The sequence below is a fragment of the Rhinolophus sinicus genome, linkage group LG13 (genome assembly GCF_036562045.2).
Source record: "Rhinolophus sinicus isolate RSC01 linkage group LG13, ASM3656204v1, whole genome shotgun sequence".
Taxonomy (NCBI): domain Eukaryota; kingdom Metazoa; phylum Chordata; class Mammalia; order Chiroptera; family Rhinolophidae; genus Rhinolophus; species Rhinolophus sinicus.
The window spans coordinates 15,919,711-15,941,506 of record NC_133762.1 but is presented as its reverse complement, the minus strand read 5'-3'; the positions used below and the strand labels follow the sequence as shown (position 1 = coordinate 15,941,506).

Here is a 21,796-nt window from a genome sequence, read left to right as displayed (position 1 = left end):
TCCAGTTGTCTTGATTTTTGTCAACAAAGATTCATGCAAGAAAAATGTCAAGAGCATTTAGTATGGATAAATGGACATTCTCCAGCCTTTCTGGTAAAGTAAAGCAATGTTAGAATGTAATCCTCTAGAGTGACAAGTGGTATGCTGTGCTAGGCAACACGTAAAAATGGGCTAAACAGGAAAACTGACCCCCTTTTTTTTCAGTGGTTGAAACACAACTGGATAGAAAACCTGGCTGCTGTTCAGAAATGTGAACAGCGTTTGGTTCAGTGTCACAACAGGCTTCCCCGTGCATTTTCTTACTTAGCCCATAGCCTCCTTGGAGTTTTATACCAGTCGCAGTGCCCCAGTGCTGTTTCTTACCACACACTTCTTGTTCTTTATTGTTCTCCAAGAGTCTGAGGGCTGTGTCCCCGTGGCCAAGGGCCTCAACGACTCATCTCGCCAATTCTAAGTCACTATACATGGGAAACTGCCCGCTCACACAGCTGCTGTCAATGCACCTTTAGAACGGCGACATTTTCAGCTGAATGATTGTGTTGGGGGATCTGTCCTGTACATTGTAGGGTCTTCAGCAGCACCCTAGCCTCTACCCACTAGATGCCAATAACATACCCCATTGCTTGCCAGTTGTGACAAACAAAAATGTCTCAAAAATTTGTTAAATGTCCCCTTGGGGGCACAATCGCCCCTGCTTGAGAACCACTGCTTTAAACAAATTATTAAGAAGCGAGTAGCCCACATGACAGTTGTGAATCTGAATAACCACGGCAAGAGATGATGCCTCACAGAGACTGTTTTCACCTTCTCACTCTTCACTACAATGTTTTTCCCAAGCCAAAACAGAACGGACAAAACTGCAGCCCATAGTGACTCATGTTAAGTAAAAGGGAAGATTTCTATAAGACTTCTTTTCTTATACAAATTTTAAGTAACAGTAAAGGAGACGTAAGAGGGATCAGGGATGTATACATGCTAAGATAGCTAACAAGCAATTTAAATTAATCAAATCAGACTTTCATTCATTAAATGGCATTAAACACCAGCCTACAGTAACATGCAAAGGAGACAGGATGCCCTCTGCCTTCCAAAGAGTATTGACTTGAACTCAGACGGCTTGCGTACTGTAAATAAGTAAGGCTTTTGTCCTGTCAGGAGCAGAGTTCTAAACGGAACGCAGTTCTATCAGCGTTTCCTTCCCAGTCATAGCTGAATCAGGACACTTAGAGAAGAAATGTAACTCGTTTACTTGTGATACACGATAGGGTGCTGAATAAGCCATGTTAGGCTAAGACAAATGGTCGGAATGAAAGTGATAACATTGAAACATGACAAGTATGTAAAACGATGTGCTTATACCCAATTTAAATACCCTCTTTAATCTTGGAAGATGGTGTTCTCACAGAACGTTCAGTAGTATCCACTGACATGATTTTAAAATGGGATTCACTTCATTGTCATGGACTCCTCTAAGATCAAAGATAAAGAGATGCTACCACAATTTACATAGAAGATGGTTCTATGAACTGTGGAAAATGCGGATGGGGATTGAAATTAATGTTAATGAGATGCTACTGCATGTCCGCAGGCGTTGTCTGTTGTATGATTTCACAATGGAATGTAAGCTATAAAAATAATATTATAATTGTTCAGTTTAAGCATCTACAGAATAAAGAAATCCTTAAAGGAGTTCCTGATTCCAATTTTTCATTTTTTAAAAATGTTGGCTATAGAAAATCAGCATCAGATTCACTCATGACCATACCCAGCAGTCAGCCTATTTAACATAGCAGTATATTACACTACAGACTGGCTGTTACCCAGTGAATACAGGATAGAAAGGATTTTAAATTGTGTACCTTTACCAAACGCAGAAAAAGTTTTGAAGTCCATCTTCAAATACCACAGGAATTTTCCAGCACATCAAAAGATGAAATTCACTGTTGGTTACAAATTAGCATTATTAGCCAGGATACAAGCATTAGATTATTACTAGTACAGATCAGAAATATTTTGTTACTTTTAGACGATCAAATGTTATTCAGTCAGTTATTACTTCAGTCTTGCAGCTAGATGTCCTAATGGGCAATCTAATAAGATAAACCAATGTTAGCAACTGTTAGTCTGTTAAAGTTTGCATCCGATTTTAAATACAATTGACATTTTCATAATTTTATAGGTGTCCATAAGGTTATGTGCCTTTTGCTAATTAAATTCCTACTATGACCCCTTGGGAAGCATCACTTATTTGCATTTCCAATATGAACTGGAACTATTATATTTGCCCATTTATAAATAACAGGCACAAAAAGCCCAAGAGAACCAACAATTGAAACCAGAAGAAAAGTCCACAGAAACAGCCGATCAAGAACCTGGGCTATGAACTTCCAATCTTCAACAACCTGTTGCCAAAAAGAAAAAGAAAAAAGAAAAAACATTAAGTATATAATTTAACACTGTATAACTATTTTAAGATACAACACACTGAACGAGAAGCCAAATCAGTTTCTGTCTCCCCCTGCTGCTGTGAAATAGTAAGTGACCCTGAGCTTAGAGTTCAGGGATAGAGCCTACCCTGACTGTTCTAACAGGGCCTCAAAGAGACTACACATCACATTATATTACATGCAGCTTATTTTGATAATTTTTAGTGAAAACTAGAATATTTAGACTATTTGGATATTTTGTAATAAACAAAAAAACTCTTTTATTCTTAATACATAGTTATTTCTGCTACAAAGGCCTGCCCAGCAGTGTTTACTTATTTTAATTTTGAAAGAGAATCCAGCCTGTGGTTAACTTCATGCCAAATTAAAAGTTGCCTCAGAATACCTACTGGACAGCCATCACTGGCTTTATTTAGTTTGGATTTCCCAGGGGCCACTTTTATCTGAGCCCACGAGGACTGACCTGCTGCAGGGAGCTCAGTGCCTCCCCCTTTTATAGCCTAAGCAGGGAGCTGGCTCCGCAGGTCTGCGTGACCTGAAGGAAGGGCAGGATGAGACCAGTCCCTGAGCACCATTCTGTGGATGTCTGAACAGGAACAGATTTTAGTAAAGATCTGTTAGAGAAGAGCTGTTGGTCAACATTTCTGGCCCTCCATCTATGCTTACTCCAGAGGGCCATGCTGTTTACTCTGCCAAACTGAATCGAAGCAGACCTGCGTTTGTAAATACAACTGTCACAGACCTCACGGACATCGTTCTCCTTCATGACGTGCCTTGTAATGTAGCGAATAGAATCAAGTGCAGCTTCCAGTGTGTTTCTAGAAGAATTCGCTCCACTGCTTCTCTCAGTTTCCTCTTCCTGGGTGAAGTACCTATCTGCGTGACTTCTCATGCAAAGCAGCTTGGGAAGCTTGTGAAGAAAGAGCTTGCGGACCCACGGAGCCATAGCGTTATGTGTTGAGGGAGAACGATGATGAATATTGATAGCAAAAACAGTCACCATAATAGACAGTGTCACAAAAATCATGGTAAACACCAGATACTCCCCAATCAGAGGGATGACTTTGGAGGATGAGGGTATGATCTCCTCAATAACCAGAAGGAAGACTGTCAAAGAGACAAGTACTGAAGTGCAGAGACAAATCTTTTCACCTTCATTTGAAGGAAGATAGAAGACGAGTACGGTTAAAAACGAGAGCCCGATACAGGGGATAATAAGGAACAAGGTATAAAAGAGAGGCAGACGCTTAATTACAAACGAGTAAGTGATATGCGGGTACCAGCAACAGCTGTCAGTCCTGTTTCCTTTGCTTCCTGTCGCACTCACAATTTCCCATTCTCCATTATCAAAAAAGTCTCTCTTGTCTACATCTCGGTCCTCTAAAACGATGTCCACCTGTGATCCGTCGTAGGTCCAAGAACCAAATTTCATAGAACAGTTTTGGAGATCAAATGGGAAAAACGTGACATCTATGGTACAGGAACTTTTGTAATTTGCTGGAGGAGTCCAGGTAACAGTGCCATCGTACCGGACAACTGTTTTCGTGCTGGCCCCTTCAAAGCGTCCATCTGCGCTGAAATACACACACACACACACACACACACACACACAAAACAATGCATGTTACAAGCCTCACAGGAAAGCAAGCCTACACTGTAGCATGAACTGCCCTTCACATGATTACCTGGGATGTGCCTGCTCACACGGGGACTCTGCTTCAAGGACATGGCCTACATGGCGTGTTTCCCCGGAAATCAGACCTCGCCAGACCGGCAGCTCTCAGGCGTCTTTGGGAGTAAAAATTAATATAATACCGGTCTTATTTTACTATAATATAAGACCAGGTCTTTAATATAACATAATGTAATATAATATAATGTAATCATATAATACTGGGTCTTTATTGTATAATATAATAAAATTTAATATAAGGCCGGGTCTTACACAAGGTTGCCAGTTCAATTCCTCGAGTCCCGCCAGGGATGGTGGGCTGTGCCCCCTGCAACTAGCAACGGCAACTGGACCTGGAGCTAAGCTGCGCCCTCCACGACTAAGACTGAAAGGACAACAACTTGAAGCTGAACAGAACCCTCCACAACTAAGATTGAAAGGACAACAACTTGACTTGGAGGGAAAAAAAAAAAAGTCCTGAAGTACACACTGTTCCCCAATAAAGTCCTGTTCCCCTTAAAAAAAAAAAAGACCAGGTCTTATATTAATTTTTGCTCCCAAAGACGCATTAGAGCTGATGGTCTGGCTCGGTCTGATTTTCGGGGAAACAGGGCAAGTACCTGACTACTAGAGCTGGACGCTTTCCCCCACACCCAAACCAGGACGAACACATCTACATTTCACAGAGTCCTGAGATTCTAGTGGTTTTCAAAAAGATTTCACTTTACACACAAAATACAATTAGGCCACTTAGACAGTGGCCGTGCACAGAGCCCGAACCTGGTCCTGGACTCCCCACTGCGCTCTTTCCTGCATCACCAACAGTGATACTGGTACATGGACAAAACAATGCGAGCAGCACTCTGGGCACAGCCCTGATGGACTGGGGCCTCCAAACTCCCGGAAAGCGAGCCCACGTGCCGGAGAAAACAGCAGGAAGCGGCCCACCAGCATCGGCGTTCTCTGACCTGTTCTGTACCTAAAACCCCTGTGACTCTGCGCACTTCTCCACATTTGATGTAAACCTGTTTCTTAGAGTACCAGGACGCTCTGGCAAGCTGCATCATGTGACCTTACTGCCAAATAAGGAGTCTAGTAAACAAGAGGGTGAGTGGGGCTGGCAGGCCACTGGGAGTGAAGCACACCCTGCCACACGTGGGCTGTGTGACCTTGGACAAGGTGTGACCGCCCTCTGCCTCCGTTTCCTCATCCGTCCAGTGGCTGTACTCGGGCCTCGCTGAGGAGGTTACTGAGACGCGAACGAATACAGCACACAAGGCACTGAGCACACACACTGCCAGGCAGAGGGCGTTTGTTTACTGTGCGCGAGTCCCGTAAGTGCTGGATACAGGGAGCCATTACAGGGGGTCTTCCCTACTTCCTTACACCTTTCTGGACTTAACAAATGTTTCACAAATTTTAGAAATCAAAGAACATCTTTATGATCAGAAAACAATGTACCAAAAAAGGAAAAAAGAAAAAGGAGAGGAGAGGAAGAGGATCCACAGGACCTGTTAGTAGGTTCATGGAGCCAAAGAACGTAAGATCCAGTCACATGATTTTACAGCTAAACAATGTTTTAAAAGAAGAAAAATTACTAGTGTCTAATAGAAATACAAGTGTTATCTTTTGAAGGCATAAAATGGTATTTTGAATACAACTTACTTATCAAACAAAACGATGTCTGGGGTCCAGAGAGAGTCTGAAGGGACACGTATAACTTTTATTCCACCGTAATCATCAGGGTTCCATCTTAATTTTACATCTCTCCATTCCTTTAAAACAAAGAAAAACTGCCTTGATTTAAACAAAATTAATAATCAAAAGTAGTGACAACTGCACGCTTTTTATCAAAGCCAGAAATCTTAGGCATGAAATCACCTCCCCGTCTTTCTTGTGGGGCCTGGAGTAGCCCATCCCCTTGGGCGGAGCTCTAGCTAAGGTCCTGGTGAGACACGGTGAGGACAGGCTGAGTGTAGCCACCCATGGCTGTGCCCAGCACCCGTCCCCAACCACTGACTGTTCTCGGGAGTTGCAGCAATGGGCATCTAAGGTCTAGTTTTAAGGGGAACATTCTTTTTTCCAGCTGTATTGTCACTGATTGGCTGGACTGGTCCATACAAAGAGCAACTGGATTTATTACACATTCCCCTTATTTACACACCTTGTCCAACCTCCACATGGTCACGATTCTGTGGGCATGTCAAGTTAAGACATGCACCCCCAGAAAAGCATACATGCCTCTTAGGAATTAGGGTTCAGGAACTGGTTGTAGATATTAAAAGTTCAGGATAATAAAGAAAGAACAGAGGGAAGCATTCAACAGTGGCTGAGGACATAGGTATGCTGGCCCAGAAGAAAAAGAAGTCCTTTATACAAAAGGGACTATGTACATAAAAATAACTCATTGCCCATCCCCGTCTCACTCAGAGTGAAAGCCACAAGCCTAGCAGGTCAATAAGCTGCTGCCCCCCAGGGCCCCACTGCTTCTCTGACCTGGTCTCCTACCCCGCCCCGCGCTCACTCACCTCCAGCCTCCTCGCTGCTCCTTACACTGCGCTCCGGACTCAGGACCTTGGCACTCACGGGTCCCTGTGCCTGGAACACCCTTTCCCCGCCCGCCATACCCTCCTGGCTTGCTCCTTCTCCTTCTTCTCTGTTCAGACAGCACCTTCTCCGTGATGCTTTCCCAGACCATCCTACTTAAAAGTACAGCGCCCAACACCTCCTATCCTCTTCCCAGTGTATTTTTCTCCAAACTGAGCTCCTTGTTTATTACCCGCACTAGAACGCAGTTCTCTGAGGCCAGGACTTCTGTCTGTCCTGTTCACTGCTGCGTCCCCAGTGCCCAGCAGTACTAGTCACTCACGTAACACCAACTGAGGGAACACAACAACTCCATCTACCCGGCCTTCCTGCATCCCGCCAACCCATCAACACCGAACCCGAAACAACAGTGGTGCCAGTCACCAGCTGGGTGGCCTTTTGAATTGTATACATACCTGTTTCAACCAGACATTTGTTGTCATTAACTGATTTTTCTCATCCTATAAAACAAAAAATTTAAATAAGTCTGATTATTTCTATTACAGAACCATTTTTAAACAAAAATGTTCACATTTTTATACAAAACTCCTCTCCATACAGTACCTATATTCTGTTCTTCAGTTCAGTTCTCTGGAAAAGCAGGATCTGGCTTCCAACCTAATTTCACATTCATTATTCCTTTCGACGTATTCTGTGTTTCAGGTAAAGTGCCCTAAAGTTCACCATTAGACCTAATATTCATAGTCTTCACCACTATCTCCCCTCAAATCGAAGCTACAATCTAAGAAATAGGCACAGCATTACGTAATGCACTTAGCACTAAGAAAGAACGAACAAGGCTGACAATGCTTGTAAGCTGCCGCCGATTAGAAGACACATCGACGTCGGAAGCGCTAAATGAAGCAAACGTGCATCACAGTGTCAGGGAGACACAGCTTTTCTGTGCAGGTCTTTGTAGTTATTGTGCCTCTGGAGGCACAGATTTGAGTCTTTGTGAGGTCACAGCCTCGAATGGAGCTGCATCGGCATCTACATCCTGCGTTTCTAGAGAACCAGGGTCCCTGGTGCTTGCCACTTATGCCTTCCCACTGTCATCTGTCTGCTTACGCCAGTCTGTCTCTGTTTTCAAGGCCTAATGAAAATGACCTCTCTTCCATTAAATGTTACTGAAATGTCATGGAGCCCAGAGAAGCAGTGAAAGGTCATCACGATCACCAAGCACAACCCACTATGTGCAGGATCTGACCCTGAGCACGGAGACCCACGGAAGTACGAGCGGTCCCTGCGGTTGGGGAGAGCACAGGGGTGTGAGTAGCTTAGGGAACGGGAGGGCACCCATCCCAACAACAAGTGAGTGACCCAGAAGGAAGCAGGAGGCCGGAAGGAAGCACAGCCCCAGGGACAAAGGTGGCTGCGAGGTCCCCAGAAGGAGTCCTGGGGAATGCAGCAGGGCCACCCCTCTAACACTGAGGTGCCCAAGAGCCATTTTAACCACACAGGAGTGTGAAATTGAATATGTAATGACAAGCACACCTACCACATCGACTAATTGAGATATCGCAAGGCCAAACTTTATTTTTATTTTGTCATTCAGGTGTTCCACAGGACGAACCCATCTTTCGTAGTCTTGAAATAAATCCTTAAACAAGCTATCTTCACGTTTTGCAACAAAGGAGGGCTCGGCTAATCCTATATAACAAATTTTTAAAAGTTAGTTTATTGGCTTCTCTCCCACCAAATACCTCTACCTTAAAACACGTTCGGTTACTAATGAACCAAACAATTATTTAGGCTGTTATTAATGGTGCTTTTAAAAGGAAATAGAAACATAAATATTTATGATCAATAAGGGACACTCTGGTTCAGATATATTTCTTAGTTAAATCATTTTACTCACATGGAAATATGCTGAGTTCCTTAAGAAGCAAGCAGTACTTAATACAGTAATTTAAAATCTAAGTAACAAAAGCTTTCAAATTACCAGGGTTAGGGGAGTTGCTTGTTATAAAATTTCAAGCCTAGAAAACAGATATATTTGTTTTCCTTTATCGACTGTAAAAGTAAATCAAACATGCTTTAATTTACATGATTTTAATATCAATATAAATATTGAATAAATTATTCAGATTTGTCATACCTTTGTTTGCTATACATTTGTATAAAACTACCCAATCACCTGAGACTTAAAAAAAGAAAGACAAAATTTTACAAGTTTTCAGAGCCACAGCCAAAGATTGGTTGTGTTTGCGGTCACAGTTACGTCTATACTGCTGCTGAGCTGAAATAAGCCTCTCTGAAGAAATGAGCGTTGTTGGTGCTGTGTGGACTGGAGCCTCCACTAAGAAAATGTGAAATGTGTGACATTCATGACATTTACTCTAGACTCATAATTTTACAAAGAAAAGAACATGTACTTAAAACGTCCTGGCTATCAAATATATGGTGATGGAAGGAGAACTGACTCTGGGTGGTGAACACACAATGGGATTTATAGATGATGTAATACAGAATTGTACACCTGAAATCTATGTAATTTTACTAACAATTGTCACCCCAATAAATTTAAAAAATAAATTAAAAAATAATAATAAAATAAAATAAAATAAAAACCTAACTTTACTAACCAATGTCACCCCAATAAATTTAATAAAAGTACATTTAAAAAATTAAAACAAAAAAAAATAAAAAATAAAACGTCCTGGCTTATTTATCGTATCGTGCATGCTAGTGATGGTCGTCCTCCACCTAACAAATGGTCTGACAGAAAGTTTGCACTTTCACAAATGTTCTCTCTTCGTTCCCATGGTGTATAGATGGAGCTATTAAAGGTTCCAGGTCAGCCCGGCTGCAGGAAGTCTACCCCTGAGTTTCTCTCCCTGCGTATTTCTTCATCCATAGTGCAGCTTATTCCTCAAGAGGGTATGTCTTACTTCCCTGGGCAATTTAAGACACTACATTTAATCTGCAAGCACCATGGAGTTTGCGCCATGCCTCCCACTGAAGTCTCCTGGTGCTGAAATGCACAGCAGTGAAGACACTCCAATTCAATCAGAATATTACACACTGGAGAGTCATTCTTTATAACGTTTAAAAGGCTTTCATTTTATCGCTTCAAGTTAAAATGGCATTACTGTACCATTTCTCCTCTTCTACTCCTATTTAAAAATTGCATGGCCTCTGAAATACCAAAAATGTAAGGTTGTTTTAAAAGATAAAAATCACAAATAAAATATTTTTTAATAGCATCTAAGGACCCTTTGCCTTAGGGGAAAAATAATAGCTTTAATTGCCACTTCAAATCTTGTTTGACAGAAAGTAGATAGGGTATAAATAAATAAAATGATACATTAGTCCCAACATTCCCCCTAATGATAACCCTTCGGATACGGCCTCGTGAATGTCTTCAACACGCACCAACGGGCCCGAAAGAATCCCCGTCTCCGGGAGCGGCCCCATCATCTGCCTCGTTCCACAACTTAAAAACCTAGGGGTCATCTTTCACGCCACCCGTACACCCACTTGAACAGGAAACTGTTGATTTTCACCTCCCAAATATTTCTCAAATCCATCCATTTCTTACCAACTCCACTGCCAGCATCCTAGCACAAGCTACCGAGTTACCCCGAAAATAAGACCTAGCCGGACAATCGGTTCTAATGCGTCTTTTGGAGCAAAAATTAATATAAGATCTGGTCTTATTTTACTACAGTATTCGACCAGGTCTTACATTACATAACATAACATAACATAACATAACATAACATAACATAACATAACATAACATAACATAACATAACATAACATAACATAACATAACACCCAGTCTTATTTTACTACAAGACCGGATCTTACATTAATTTTTGCTCCAAAAGACACTTTAGAGCTGATTTCCCGGCGAGGTCTTCTTTTCAGGGAAACACGTGTCTGCATCTCTCATCAGGACTGGAGCAAGCCTGCTACCCTGAGCAATGTTCACATAGCTTCTCAGCCCCCCTCCAATTGGTTCTCTGCGCAGATATCCAAGCGATCTTTTCTAAACAAAGATCTGATGTTACCCCCTTGCTTAAAAACCTTCTGTAGCTTTCCATTGTGAAAGACAGACCAGGATCCTGAAGGCCACAGGCTCCCGATCTGTTCCCTCCAGCCTCTTGGGCGTAGCTTTCCCTCGCTCTCTGCTGGGCCACACTGACAGTTCGGCTTCCCAGACAGACCACACTACGCCCTCCCAGGAGTGCTCTTCCCTGAGCTGCTCTCCCCGTTGCTGTGCCTCATTCTCACGCATCCCTCAGATCCCAGCTCAGGAATCACTCAGGACTCTTCCCAGCCCCCAAAGTCTCCCCTAGGTTCTGGGAACAGAACCCTGTTCCTTATCTGGGTGTACTTATACAATCTTGGATGTATCTGATTATAAAGTCTGCCTTCCCTACTGCGGTGTAAACTAATGGCAGGAAATACTATGTCTTCTTTATCATTATAACCCCAGCACCTAACCACGTACTGGCACATAGCAGCTGCTCAGTGTGTTTAATGAATGTATGAATGAATAAATGGGTCAGTACATCTGACAATTCCCATCTACGTCTAATAATTCAGAATCTCCCAATGGTTGTGAAACAACTGTCACAAAGGTTGCACGAACTTGCTGTTAAGGATTCTGAGTCACCAGACTCAGTGTCTTTGAGGTGGAGACCTTGTCTCACCCAGATTTGAATACAGAGCATGCTGGTTAGGAACTCAGGATTCTCAGGGGGACAGGTTGGGTTCCACCCTGCCTCTAACACTTACTGTCTGACCTGAAGGCAGGTTACTTAACTTCTTTGAGTACCAGTTTTTTCTTCTGTAAAATTGGTATAAACAACACCTACCTTACAAGGGTATTGTGAGGATTTAATAAAACTGAATATAAGTGCAAGCCCAGGGTCATTAGAATTTCACAATGACTGCTGAAGCAATGGTAACAGCAAATGCACAGAAATATTGCAACAAAAGCCATCACTGCCTGTAGAGCTACTGACTGCTACCAAAAATGTCACCAAAGCCCAAAAGAGGTCATCTCCCCAGATTATCTCAGGTGACCGAACCTTGCAAAATGCAAAGGAAGAACTTGTCTGTGGCAGTGGGCACTCTCTGCACAGTACAATGACTATTCAAGAAAAAGCTTTCCTCAAGTCTATATCCTTTAAAGCTAATAATAATAATTAGAACATCAACCTACTAGTAGCACATAAATCACATACTTCAAAAAAAACAAAGGGAACCAAGCAGTGAAGCACACTAAAAATAGGATTAAAACACGCACACACACAAAAACTCATGGGGCAATTCTTCCACAGTAGATAAAAATAGAAATAATAAGAGACAAACTAAATTGACGATGTAAAAAGTATAAATATGCATAACATCATTAATGCTTTGAAAGATTTAAATTTGGGTTTTACAAATTCAATTTTAACTTGGAACATCGTTACTCTAGTATTGTCTCAAGTTGGAGGAATTAGGAGAATGATTTATCAAAAAATTTCACTTTCAAGTCATTTAGTGAAACTACATATATTTTCAAAGAAATGCAACCTTGCTCCTTAATTTTAGTATACCCAGAACTAAAGAACTATGAAGCTGAAAACCTTAATTTGAATACCTGGTATCACTGATTAGCTATTAATCTGCACATGCCACAATTTTCTAATTTACATACCAAAGGATATCTGCTGGCAAAATGTCGATAGTCGCTGCAAGTGTATGGCAAGACTCTTCACTTCATTGTACTCGAATAGTTTTGTGTATGCTTGGATTTTTCCATTCTAGAATATTAATAAGAGGAATAACTTGTGCTCTGCTGCCTCACTGCTGTGCAGATAAAATGAAATAAAATTCACTATCTTACTATGGCAGGTCGTATCTAGGTAGTTTAAAACGTTTTTAACATCTTCACTCAGTATGTAACTAAATGGATAGCTAGGGATTTTTGCACCCAATTCTAGGAAGATAAGACACTCTAGTGCCATTCTTCTGTGAAGAATCGTAATCTTATCACAAAGTGTGGGGAAAAGTCAACCAAGGTGTTCTGCAGCTAAATCTAAATACGACCAGTCTTTTGCCAATCTTCTGATAAAGATAAATTAACAGAGAGCTTCTGCTGTAACTTTAAGTTTCTTCCATAAATTCTCTTCAGCTTTTAGCATCTGCCACAGCCTGGGTATGTAAGAGCCTGACACATGATGTCCAGTTCAGTTCATTCATCTATTCAACTGCTGCTAAGTGGCTGCTGACTGTGCCCGGCTCTGCACAGTTCACCGGGAAAGCACGACACTCTGGCACCTGCCTTCCTGGGCACAGATTTGCGTATTTATTTACTTTCTTTGTATCATAATTATAAAATGTTATGGCGGTGCAGAGTACACCCCACAATGTGAATGGCACCCCCTGATGTTGTACGGTGCACGACTGCATATTTGGACATGGCCACAGCTCTGGAGACTAACGCAGTATTTCCCACCTCAGCGCTACTGACGCTTTGGGCTAGATGATCCCTGCTGTGGAGGGGCTGTCGTGTGTACGGCAGGTTGTCTGCCTGGCAGCATCCCTGGCTTCTATCCATGACATGCCCCCGCTCCATGTGACAACCAGAAACGGCTCCAGATATTGCCAAATGTCCGAGGGCTGGGTGGGGCGGGGGGCAAAGATTGAGAACCCCTAGTCCAAACTTAGTAAGTAGCAGGTGGAACTAGGACCCAAACTTGCTTTTGTTTTGCTCACAACAGCACTTCCACTACAAAATGCGTGATCATCGGCAAGATTCAAACCAGAAGCACATCAAGAGGCGGAGCCACCCCTCCTCCAGGGGTAACCACCGCTAAGCTTGGGGTAGACATTTTTAAATACACACACACTCAGAGGAGGAACAAATGTTTTCTTTTTAAGTTCTGCAACTTGTTTTTTCCATTCACTGCTCTATGTCAGTATATGTCTATCCATCCCCACCCTTTCTTCGTAAGTTGCAAAGTGGTCTGTGTTACGGATATATCATAACTTCTGTACGCTTTCCCCATGGATGGGCATTTATACAGTCCTCAGTTTGGGGTGATTTCTAACAATGTTACAATGGGGGAAATGCTGTAGTTAACATCCCTGTGTATCTACTTTTCCACTCACACAAGAATTTCTATGGCACCGACTCTTAGAACTGAGCCACATTTTCAATTTTGTTCGTTATTGCCAATAGCCTTCCCTGTCTTCTGCACAGGCTGCGGTAAGAATGGAACACTACATCCAACAAGGTTTGTAAGAGTGATATATGTTATAGATCCCCAACTCATAAGGTATTGCTGGTGTAGTTAATCCTTGTACCTTCTTTTAAGTTAGAAAAAGTGACTTGTGTTCCTTTTCTTAAAAATGCTTTTGCAGCAGTCCTAGGAGGGCTATTTTAAGCAACAGCAAGACAAAGCCCGTGACCATAATCAACCATTTTGTCAATGAGAAAATATATGTACTATATCCAACATTTTCACTGTGACAAGTAAGTATGCTTACCAATCATTATTTTAAGTATTACAGATGAAATGAGGAGGGTTTTTTTTCACCTCAGGAATTTTCATTATCTTTCTATTGATTTTTATCAAAGAACTATAAAATAAAGTTTCTCTGTAATGGATATGCTTTAATAAACCTAATTTAACATCTTGCCCCAACTCTCAGAACACTTGCAGTAAGAAAATGACCTTCGGCAGTGTTAAATTTAGGTCCAGTCAATAGTTCTCAAGGAGAGAAGACAACTTGTACACTTAAAAAAAATTTAGGGCCGGCCCGGTGGCTCAGGCGGTTAGAGCTCCGTGCTCCTAACTCCGAAGACTGCTGGTTCGATTCCCACATGGGCCAGTGGGCTCTCAACCACAAGGTTGCCAGTTCATTTCCTCAAGTCCCGCAAGGGATGGTGGGCAGCGCCCCCTGCAACTAAGATTGAACATGGAACCTTGAGCTGAGCTGCCTCCCCGATGGCTCAGTTGGTTGGAGTGCGTCCTCTCAACCACAAGGTTGCCGGTTGGACTCCTGCAAGGGATGGTGGGCTGTGCCCCCTGCAACTAGCAACAACTGGACCTGGAGCTGAGCTGCGCCCTCCACAACTAAGACTGAAAGGACAATAACTTGACTTGGAAAAAAAATGTCCTGGAAGTACACACTGTTCCCCCAATAAAGTCCTGTTCCCCTTCCCCAATAAAACCTTAAAAAAAAAAAATTTAAATATCACCAGATTAAGTAAATGTAGAGTTCACCATAAACCTCTCCACAGGCAATAAATGTCTGAGGTCTGACAATTAAGTTCACGAACTTGTTGCAAAGCTCTTGCTAACCTTTATATATATATATATATATATATATATATATATATATATATATATATATCAGAGGGATTATTCATTATGAATTTGTACCAACTGGACAAACAGTTAACCAAGTTTACTATTTGGAAGTGCTGAAAAGGCTGCGTGAAAAAGTGAGACGACCTGAACTTTTCGCCAACAATTCATGGCTCTTGCATCACGACAATGCACCAGCTCACACGGCACTGTCTGTGAGGGAGTTTTTAGCCAGTAAACAAATAACTGTATTGGAACACCCTCCCTCCTCACCTGATCTGGCCCCCAGTGACTTCTTTCTTTACCCGAAGATAAAGGACATATTGAAAGGAAGACATTTTGATGACATTCAGGACATCAAGGTTAATACGATGACAGCTCTGATGGCCATTCCAGAAAAAGAGTTCCAGAATTGCTTTGGCGTCGGTGCATAGCTTCCCAAGGGGAGTAATTTGAAGGTGACCGTAGTGATATTCAGCAATGAGGTATGTAGCACTTTTTCTAGGATGAGCTCGCAAACTTAATTGTTCAACCTAATGTTATGAGCTCACACATTGACAGTATTACGAACTAAAATACCTGAAGGTACATGAAATTGCCTCAGTTGCTATAGGCTGTATGACCTTGAGGGGACTCTTGCAAAGTTCCTCCTTAGAACTGTCCAATTGTGAGTGAACACTGGGGACTGGAAGGAAATGTGGAAATGTGAGGACAGCTGCTATTTGACAGGATGGCGGGATAATGCTTGTTACTAGTTTCTATCGGTCTTATGCTGTTCAGGCTACAGTTCATCGTACATACTATATTTCCATAATTACTGTCATCAGATCCTCTTGAGAATCTACCCAATTGATATGAATGGGAAACTCGTCTGTGACCTTGCTATTCAAAGTGTGGTGCTCTGACCAGCAATGACCACCCCCCGGCCACTTGTTAGAAAAGCAGAACCTCAGGCCCCACCTGTAGCCTAACCTGCACCAAGGGACTCCAGTGCAGGTGACAGTTTGAGAAGCCCTGGTGGCCAAGACTTAGAGAAGTGATTCTCAAGGGAGATTAGGGGAACAATTTTATTCCCGAAGGCACATCTGACAATATCTGGAGACATTTTTTGGTGGGTGCTACTGGCATCTCGTGGATAGAGGCCGGGGAGGCTGCCACACAACCTATAAGACCCAGGACAATCTCCCATAACAAAGAACTGTTCAGCCCCAGATGTCAGAGGTTGAGAAACCCAGACCAAGAGGAAAAATAGTTTTCCCCAGTTCCATATAAATATATACTGTTGACTGTAAAATAAAAAGAAATAAAAAATAATATAAAAAACTTGGGAAACACTAACAAAAACACAGACGTTCAGAAAAAAATCAGAGAAATAGCATCTTGAGAAATAGTTTACTGAACAATGATGGCTTTGAGGTTTGAAGGGGCCACAGCTTAGGTATGTGGGAAGCATCTGAGAAGCTGGAAAGGGAAAGAAAGTGAATTCTTCCCTAAAGTATCCAGAAAGGAACACAGGCTGCCAACACCACTAATTTTAGCCTGGTGAGACCCATTTTGAACTTCTTACCTTCAGAAATGTTAAATAGTACATTTGCTTTGTTTTATGCCAATATGTTTGCGGTAATTTGTTACAGTAACAATAGGAAACTAATAAACTTTTTACTCAAAACAAAAAAACAACATGGAAATCTAGAAGTAGAGAATGAGGGACAATAAAAGAGGAGTTAAAATAAAAACAAAAAAATAATATCAAAAGTTCTATTGTCTTTTTGGTCAGAATTCAAATATTCATATTTCATTCCTATTTTTACTGGTAAAAGGTTATATTTTATAATTTTACTTTACAAGAAAAGAGCATGAGGTCAACTGATTTAAACACAATTAGGAGGAAAAACATCATGCTTCCCCCAATTAAAATTTTAGTCACAGAGCAGAAAAGGACCATGATAAATAATCTCTTCTATCCTATTATCATTATAAAACTATACCTATCTTATTCTGGAGAGTAAATTTCTAAAAAAGTAAATTGTAAACTTTTTTCAAAAAACATTCCAATATTTACCAACTCTCATTGTGAAGACATGCTCATTTAATATTAAACTTAATATTATATCTGAAAGAATTTAATTTCAACCTTTAGAGAAGAATAATGCTATTAGAAGAAAAATGTTCTGTACTGATATTATAGTACTAAAAACTTATATCCTAATTATAAAAAATTACCTGCTAAATCTAATTTGTAGATTATAGGCTGACAAAAACAGCTTGTTCTGACAAGTGACTGTAAACCTTTTCAAAGTTCCATCAACAGACTACATTAATAAGCTCCGGTACATCTGAAATGTATCAGGAGATACACAGGTAGATAAAACCCTACCTTCCAGGTGCTCACAGTCTAACTCATAGAATACACTTAGTATCTGCAAGGAAATAAAAATAACTATTAATTTCAAGTTTAATTGTGTGAAAATTTTATTTCCTTACATGAGGTACCTAGTAGATACTCTTTTGGATGTAATCATAACAAAAGTAGAGATGACAACCATTCTGTGTGTATTTCTGTTCACTTCTGAAATGTTGATGAAAATGACTAAAGGTGCGAAGAAAAAAATATTTCATAGTTCTCATTTCTATCAAATAATTATTTTATTTGTCTTTCAATGAAACGGAACTCAGCCATTACATATACTGAAAATAATGTTTCAACCATTTTAAATGTCACACAACTACAAAGCTAAGAAATACAACTAACTAATGACTATATAATTTTCATAAATCACTGTCCCAGTCACAGTGAGGTCAGTTTAAAAATATCTTAACATACTAATTAATTATCTGTCCTTTAATACAGGCAAAATTGCTTCCTGAGACACCTTTCAGAACCATGTGACCTTCCAGCCGCCAAATAAGTACGGCTGCTGACAGACATTTTCTTTTCCTGGAGATTGGTCCACAGAACACCATAAGGAAGAGTTGTTATTAAGATTCTAAAAGGGGCAGCTGGATGGCTCAGTAGGTTAGAGCGCGAGCTCTGAACAACAGCGTTGCCGGTTCAATTCCCACATGGGCCAGTGTGCCCTCCACACCTACACTGAACACAACTAACTGCCGCTGAGCTTCCTGAGGGGCGGCCGGATGGCTCAGTTGGTTAGAGCGTGAGCTCCTAACACAAAACAAGATTGCTGGTTCAATTCCCGCATGGGATGGTGGGCTGTGCCCCCTGCAACTAAAGATTGAAAACGGAGACTGGACTTGGAGCTGGGCTGCACCCTCCACAACTAGATCAAAGGACAAAACTTGGAGCCAATGGGCCCTGGAGGAACACACTGTTCCCCAATATTCCCCAACAAAATTAAAATAAAAAGCTACAGCATTTATAATTTTTTTAAAAAGTCACAGTTTTTTTAAAAAAAGACCCTAAAATAAATATGAAAATAAAATGTAAATGTAAAAGTAATTATGATTGAAACGACCTAAAAAGCACCTGCCCCACTCTCTCCTTTTAAAGAGGGAGAAACCAAGGCTCAGAAAGGTCAAGTCATATGCCCAAGAAAACACAGCAGAAAACGGCAGGTCTCCTAGCTCCAGACACCCTACATTCAAAGGCGGTTTTATACAAACCATGCAGTCAGGAGCAAGTGTGCACCTCCATCACCCATTCTTCAAACGGTGACTTACTAAGAGCACTTCCTACATGCTATCTTGGAGTTTTAGAGCGGGAGTGGGTTGGGGGACGCTTTGATGACCCCTCATGCTACAGCTGAGGAAACTACTATCCGTTCATTCATTCATTCATTCATTCATTCATTCATTCATTCAGAAACATTTACTCACCACTACAAGAGACGTCTCAGAGGCAGAACGATAAACAGGGTAAGACTCCAGTTCTTAAGGAGCTCGCACGGGACAAGGAGAAAACATAACTGCTACGAGGAGAGGGTTATTGTAAGAGATACTCACTCAGGGGCGCAGGAGGAGGAAGTGAGGGTCTGGGTACAACGCTGAACACCGTGCACGAACAGACGGCGAGTCCCGCCACTGAACGCTCGCCTGCCACGCTTTATATGAAAACCCACGAGGAAAGTTCCACGTTCACGAGCAGCGGTAGGGAACCACCCTTTGCTAGAAAGTCAGGCACAGCCCCTGGCGTTTCGTTTATACTGTTTTCTCCTGAAAATTCAGAAGTAAGCAATACCGTCCCCGTTTTTCCAAAGAAGGAAGCCAGGTCAAGACACGGGAGAGTCAGAATGCGAGCCCAGGTTAGTGTGGCTCCAAAATCACGTTCCTCTTTTCCTGTTAAACTACGACTCTCTCCGCACGGGACTGTCTTCACGTCTTTCAGTCGCCCTCCGCGTTGTTTCTCTTCAGTGTACACTAAGCAACACATTCCGCAATAAATAATGCCCCTCAGGATGATTACTTCCTGGAATCGGAAACCACCGCTTAAAACCCTTCGGGAAGGAAAGACAAGCGGAGGTTCTTACACCCAAATCCGCCTCATCTTGGGGTCCAAGGGATGGGCTCCTAATGCTGCGGGGGGGCGCGGGGGTCCCGTCTGAGCCCCCAGTGCCCAGCAGGGGCCTCACGCCCCAGCCGAGCGCCACCCGGAGCCGAGCGCCACCCGGAGCCGAGCGCCACCCGGAGCCCGCCGCCGCCGCACAACACCCGCGTCTCTGCGGGAGAAAGTTGTGTGACGGGTTCGCACTCACCCGCAGCCCCCAGCGAGGCGGCTCAGGGGACACTCAAAGTGGCCTTTTCTCCGCATTTATTGAACATCTGGGCATTTCAACTGACACCTCACTCCGAGCCCCAGGAGAATACGGCCGCCTCCCAGCGAGGTTTTGCGGGTGCCACAGCCCTGGGCCCCGGCCCGCGCCCCCACCCCCGCCGCCCAAGCTCACCTCGGGGTGCGCCGGCTGGACCCCAGCGCCCCGCCACCAGCGGAACAAGGAGCAGGAGGCCGAGGCCCGGGTGCAGGGACCCCCGTGCTGCCATCACCGGGGGAGCCGCCTAAGACCGTGTGGGAACGCGGAGCGGGGACGGAGCCAGGAGCGTGCGTCGAGGGTTCCGGGGGAAGGCGAGCAGCGCTGAGGGAGGCGCTCGGCTCCTCGGCTCCCGCCACGCCAGGCAGCCACCTCAGCCTCGAAGGCTCGGTCCGCTCGCCGCACGTGAGGCGCCACTCTACTGGTGAGGCGACAGCGCGCGAGGAGCGCGGGCGCCTGGCCACGCCCAAGCCCCGCCCACCCCGTGACCACGCCCATATGCACATAGCCCCGCCCAGTCGACCTCTGGCCCCGCCTTTTCAGCCCTGGCCCCACCTCCCAACGCTGGCCCTGCCTCTGGGAGGGCGGGAGGCTGGTGTCGCTGGCAGGTCCCAGTGTAACCTCCGGTGACCCTGGGCAGGCCCCTGCACACCTAGGATAACTGCCGTTCATTAATGTCTGCTCTGTGCCAGCACCAAGAGGGGACAGACGGATAGACAGAAAACCGAGATAGACATGAACAGTCACTCTCCTGAGTCGTGACAGTGCGGCTGAGAAAACTGCACACTGGGGGAGACCGTGCCCCCAGGTTCGCCCCACCCCCGATCCCTCCCAGCAGCCAGCGGCCTCGTGAGGCAATGGGGTTGGGGGCTGGCTAGCGACCCCACAGGAGGCCTGGTCCCAGGTCAGCCAGGCCACCCAGCAAGTACTCTCACTCTAGGCCAATTTCCTCGGTCGGGTAACTGGGAGGACTGACCCTCATCCGAGCGTCTGCTGAAATGACAGGCAATGGCCTCAGACCCGTCCAGTCACCTCTGTGCTGCCAACATCTGTAAATACGGGTGATTTCATCTGGTGTAGACAGGCTGTGGCACACCCTGCTAGACCTTCTTTCTATTTGATCCCCTCCGTCCATAATTGATCAGGAAGCTTCATTTGGCTTCAGGCGAATTACCTTGAAGCCATAGTGGCAGAGCGTGTCACTGATTCTTCACAGACTCCTTGTGAGCAGAAATTTCATTCCAAGCTTCACTTGGTAAATCTGTTTAAAACCTAGCCTGGTTGCTAAGAATATAAAGGATAAGTTTTAGTTGACCTTTCCTAGGTGTAAGTACAAGAAGGAAAATGGAAACAATATCCACTGAAGTTAGAAACTGGCCAACTGGGTTAGTCATTCATGATACTTCTGCACAGGAAGAGAAGACAGTACTTACTGTCCCTTCACCACAAGGTTCTATTTTGCTCTGAAGACTTTCTGGGGCATACAGAGACTTATGCAATCCCCCCCTAACAGTGTTTGCACAAAGTAGGGTGTTATTCGGCTTTTACAGCTAGGGGACTTGAAACCGAGTAGCTGAGTAACGCTGAAGGTCACAGCACCTGTCCGCGGAAAAACTAGAATTAAATGGTTGTCAGCTCAGCCACAGTAAGCGTAACTGGAATGAATGCCTAGACCTCCCCAAGAGTGCTATATCAATAACCACGAGAACCACGGTTATTTACATAATCTGTGAGAAATCCAACTAGCTGTTACTGTTTTTAAGTGAGAGGAAGAGTGTGTGATTTGTGGAGCACATTAAAATGCAGGCAAATAATTACAGAATACAATGGGTGCAACTTGGATGGTTTTTCCTATGATACACCAGTCACTCAGTTGCTGGATGTGGTGGCTGCACCTGACTGATTCAGCCATGGTCACAGCCAGGACACACTGGCTGACCACATGTCAGTGGGAACTGCTGCTGCTGTGCTGGGGCCACCACCTGCAGGCCCAATGCAGCGTCTGTCCACCAA

At 43.4% G+C, this 21,796-nt stretch overlaps 1 protein-coding gene across 2 annotated transcripts; it reads right to left on the bottom strand.

The window, feature by feature from the left end:
• Nucleotides 1-63: 63 nt before the first annotated feature.
• On the bottom strand, nt 64-20,183 carry CHRNA5 (cholinergic receptor nicotinic alpha 5 subunit). Of its 2 annotated transcripts, XM_019751248.2 has the most exons (6): nt 19,922-20,183; nt 8,204-8,355; nt 7,122-7,166; nt 5,785-5,894; nt 3,190-4,021; nt 64-2,402 (listed from the first exon to the last, which is right to left on the bottom strand). In XM_019751248.2, the coding sequence occupies exons 1-6, from the start codon at nt 20,013-20,015 to the stop codon at nt 2,241-2,243; spliced, it is 1,395 nt and encodes a 464-aa protein (XP_019606807.2). In that variant the 5' UTR covers nt 20,016-20,183; the 3' UTR covers nt 64-2,240. The 2 variants fall into 2 exon arrangements, with proteins under 2 accessions (XP_019606807.2, XP_074173660.1); XM_074317559.1 differs by lacking the exon at nt 8,204-8,355 and having other exon boundaries at nt 19,922-20,012.
• Nucleotides 20,184-21,796: the final 1,613 nt, after the last annotated feature.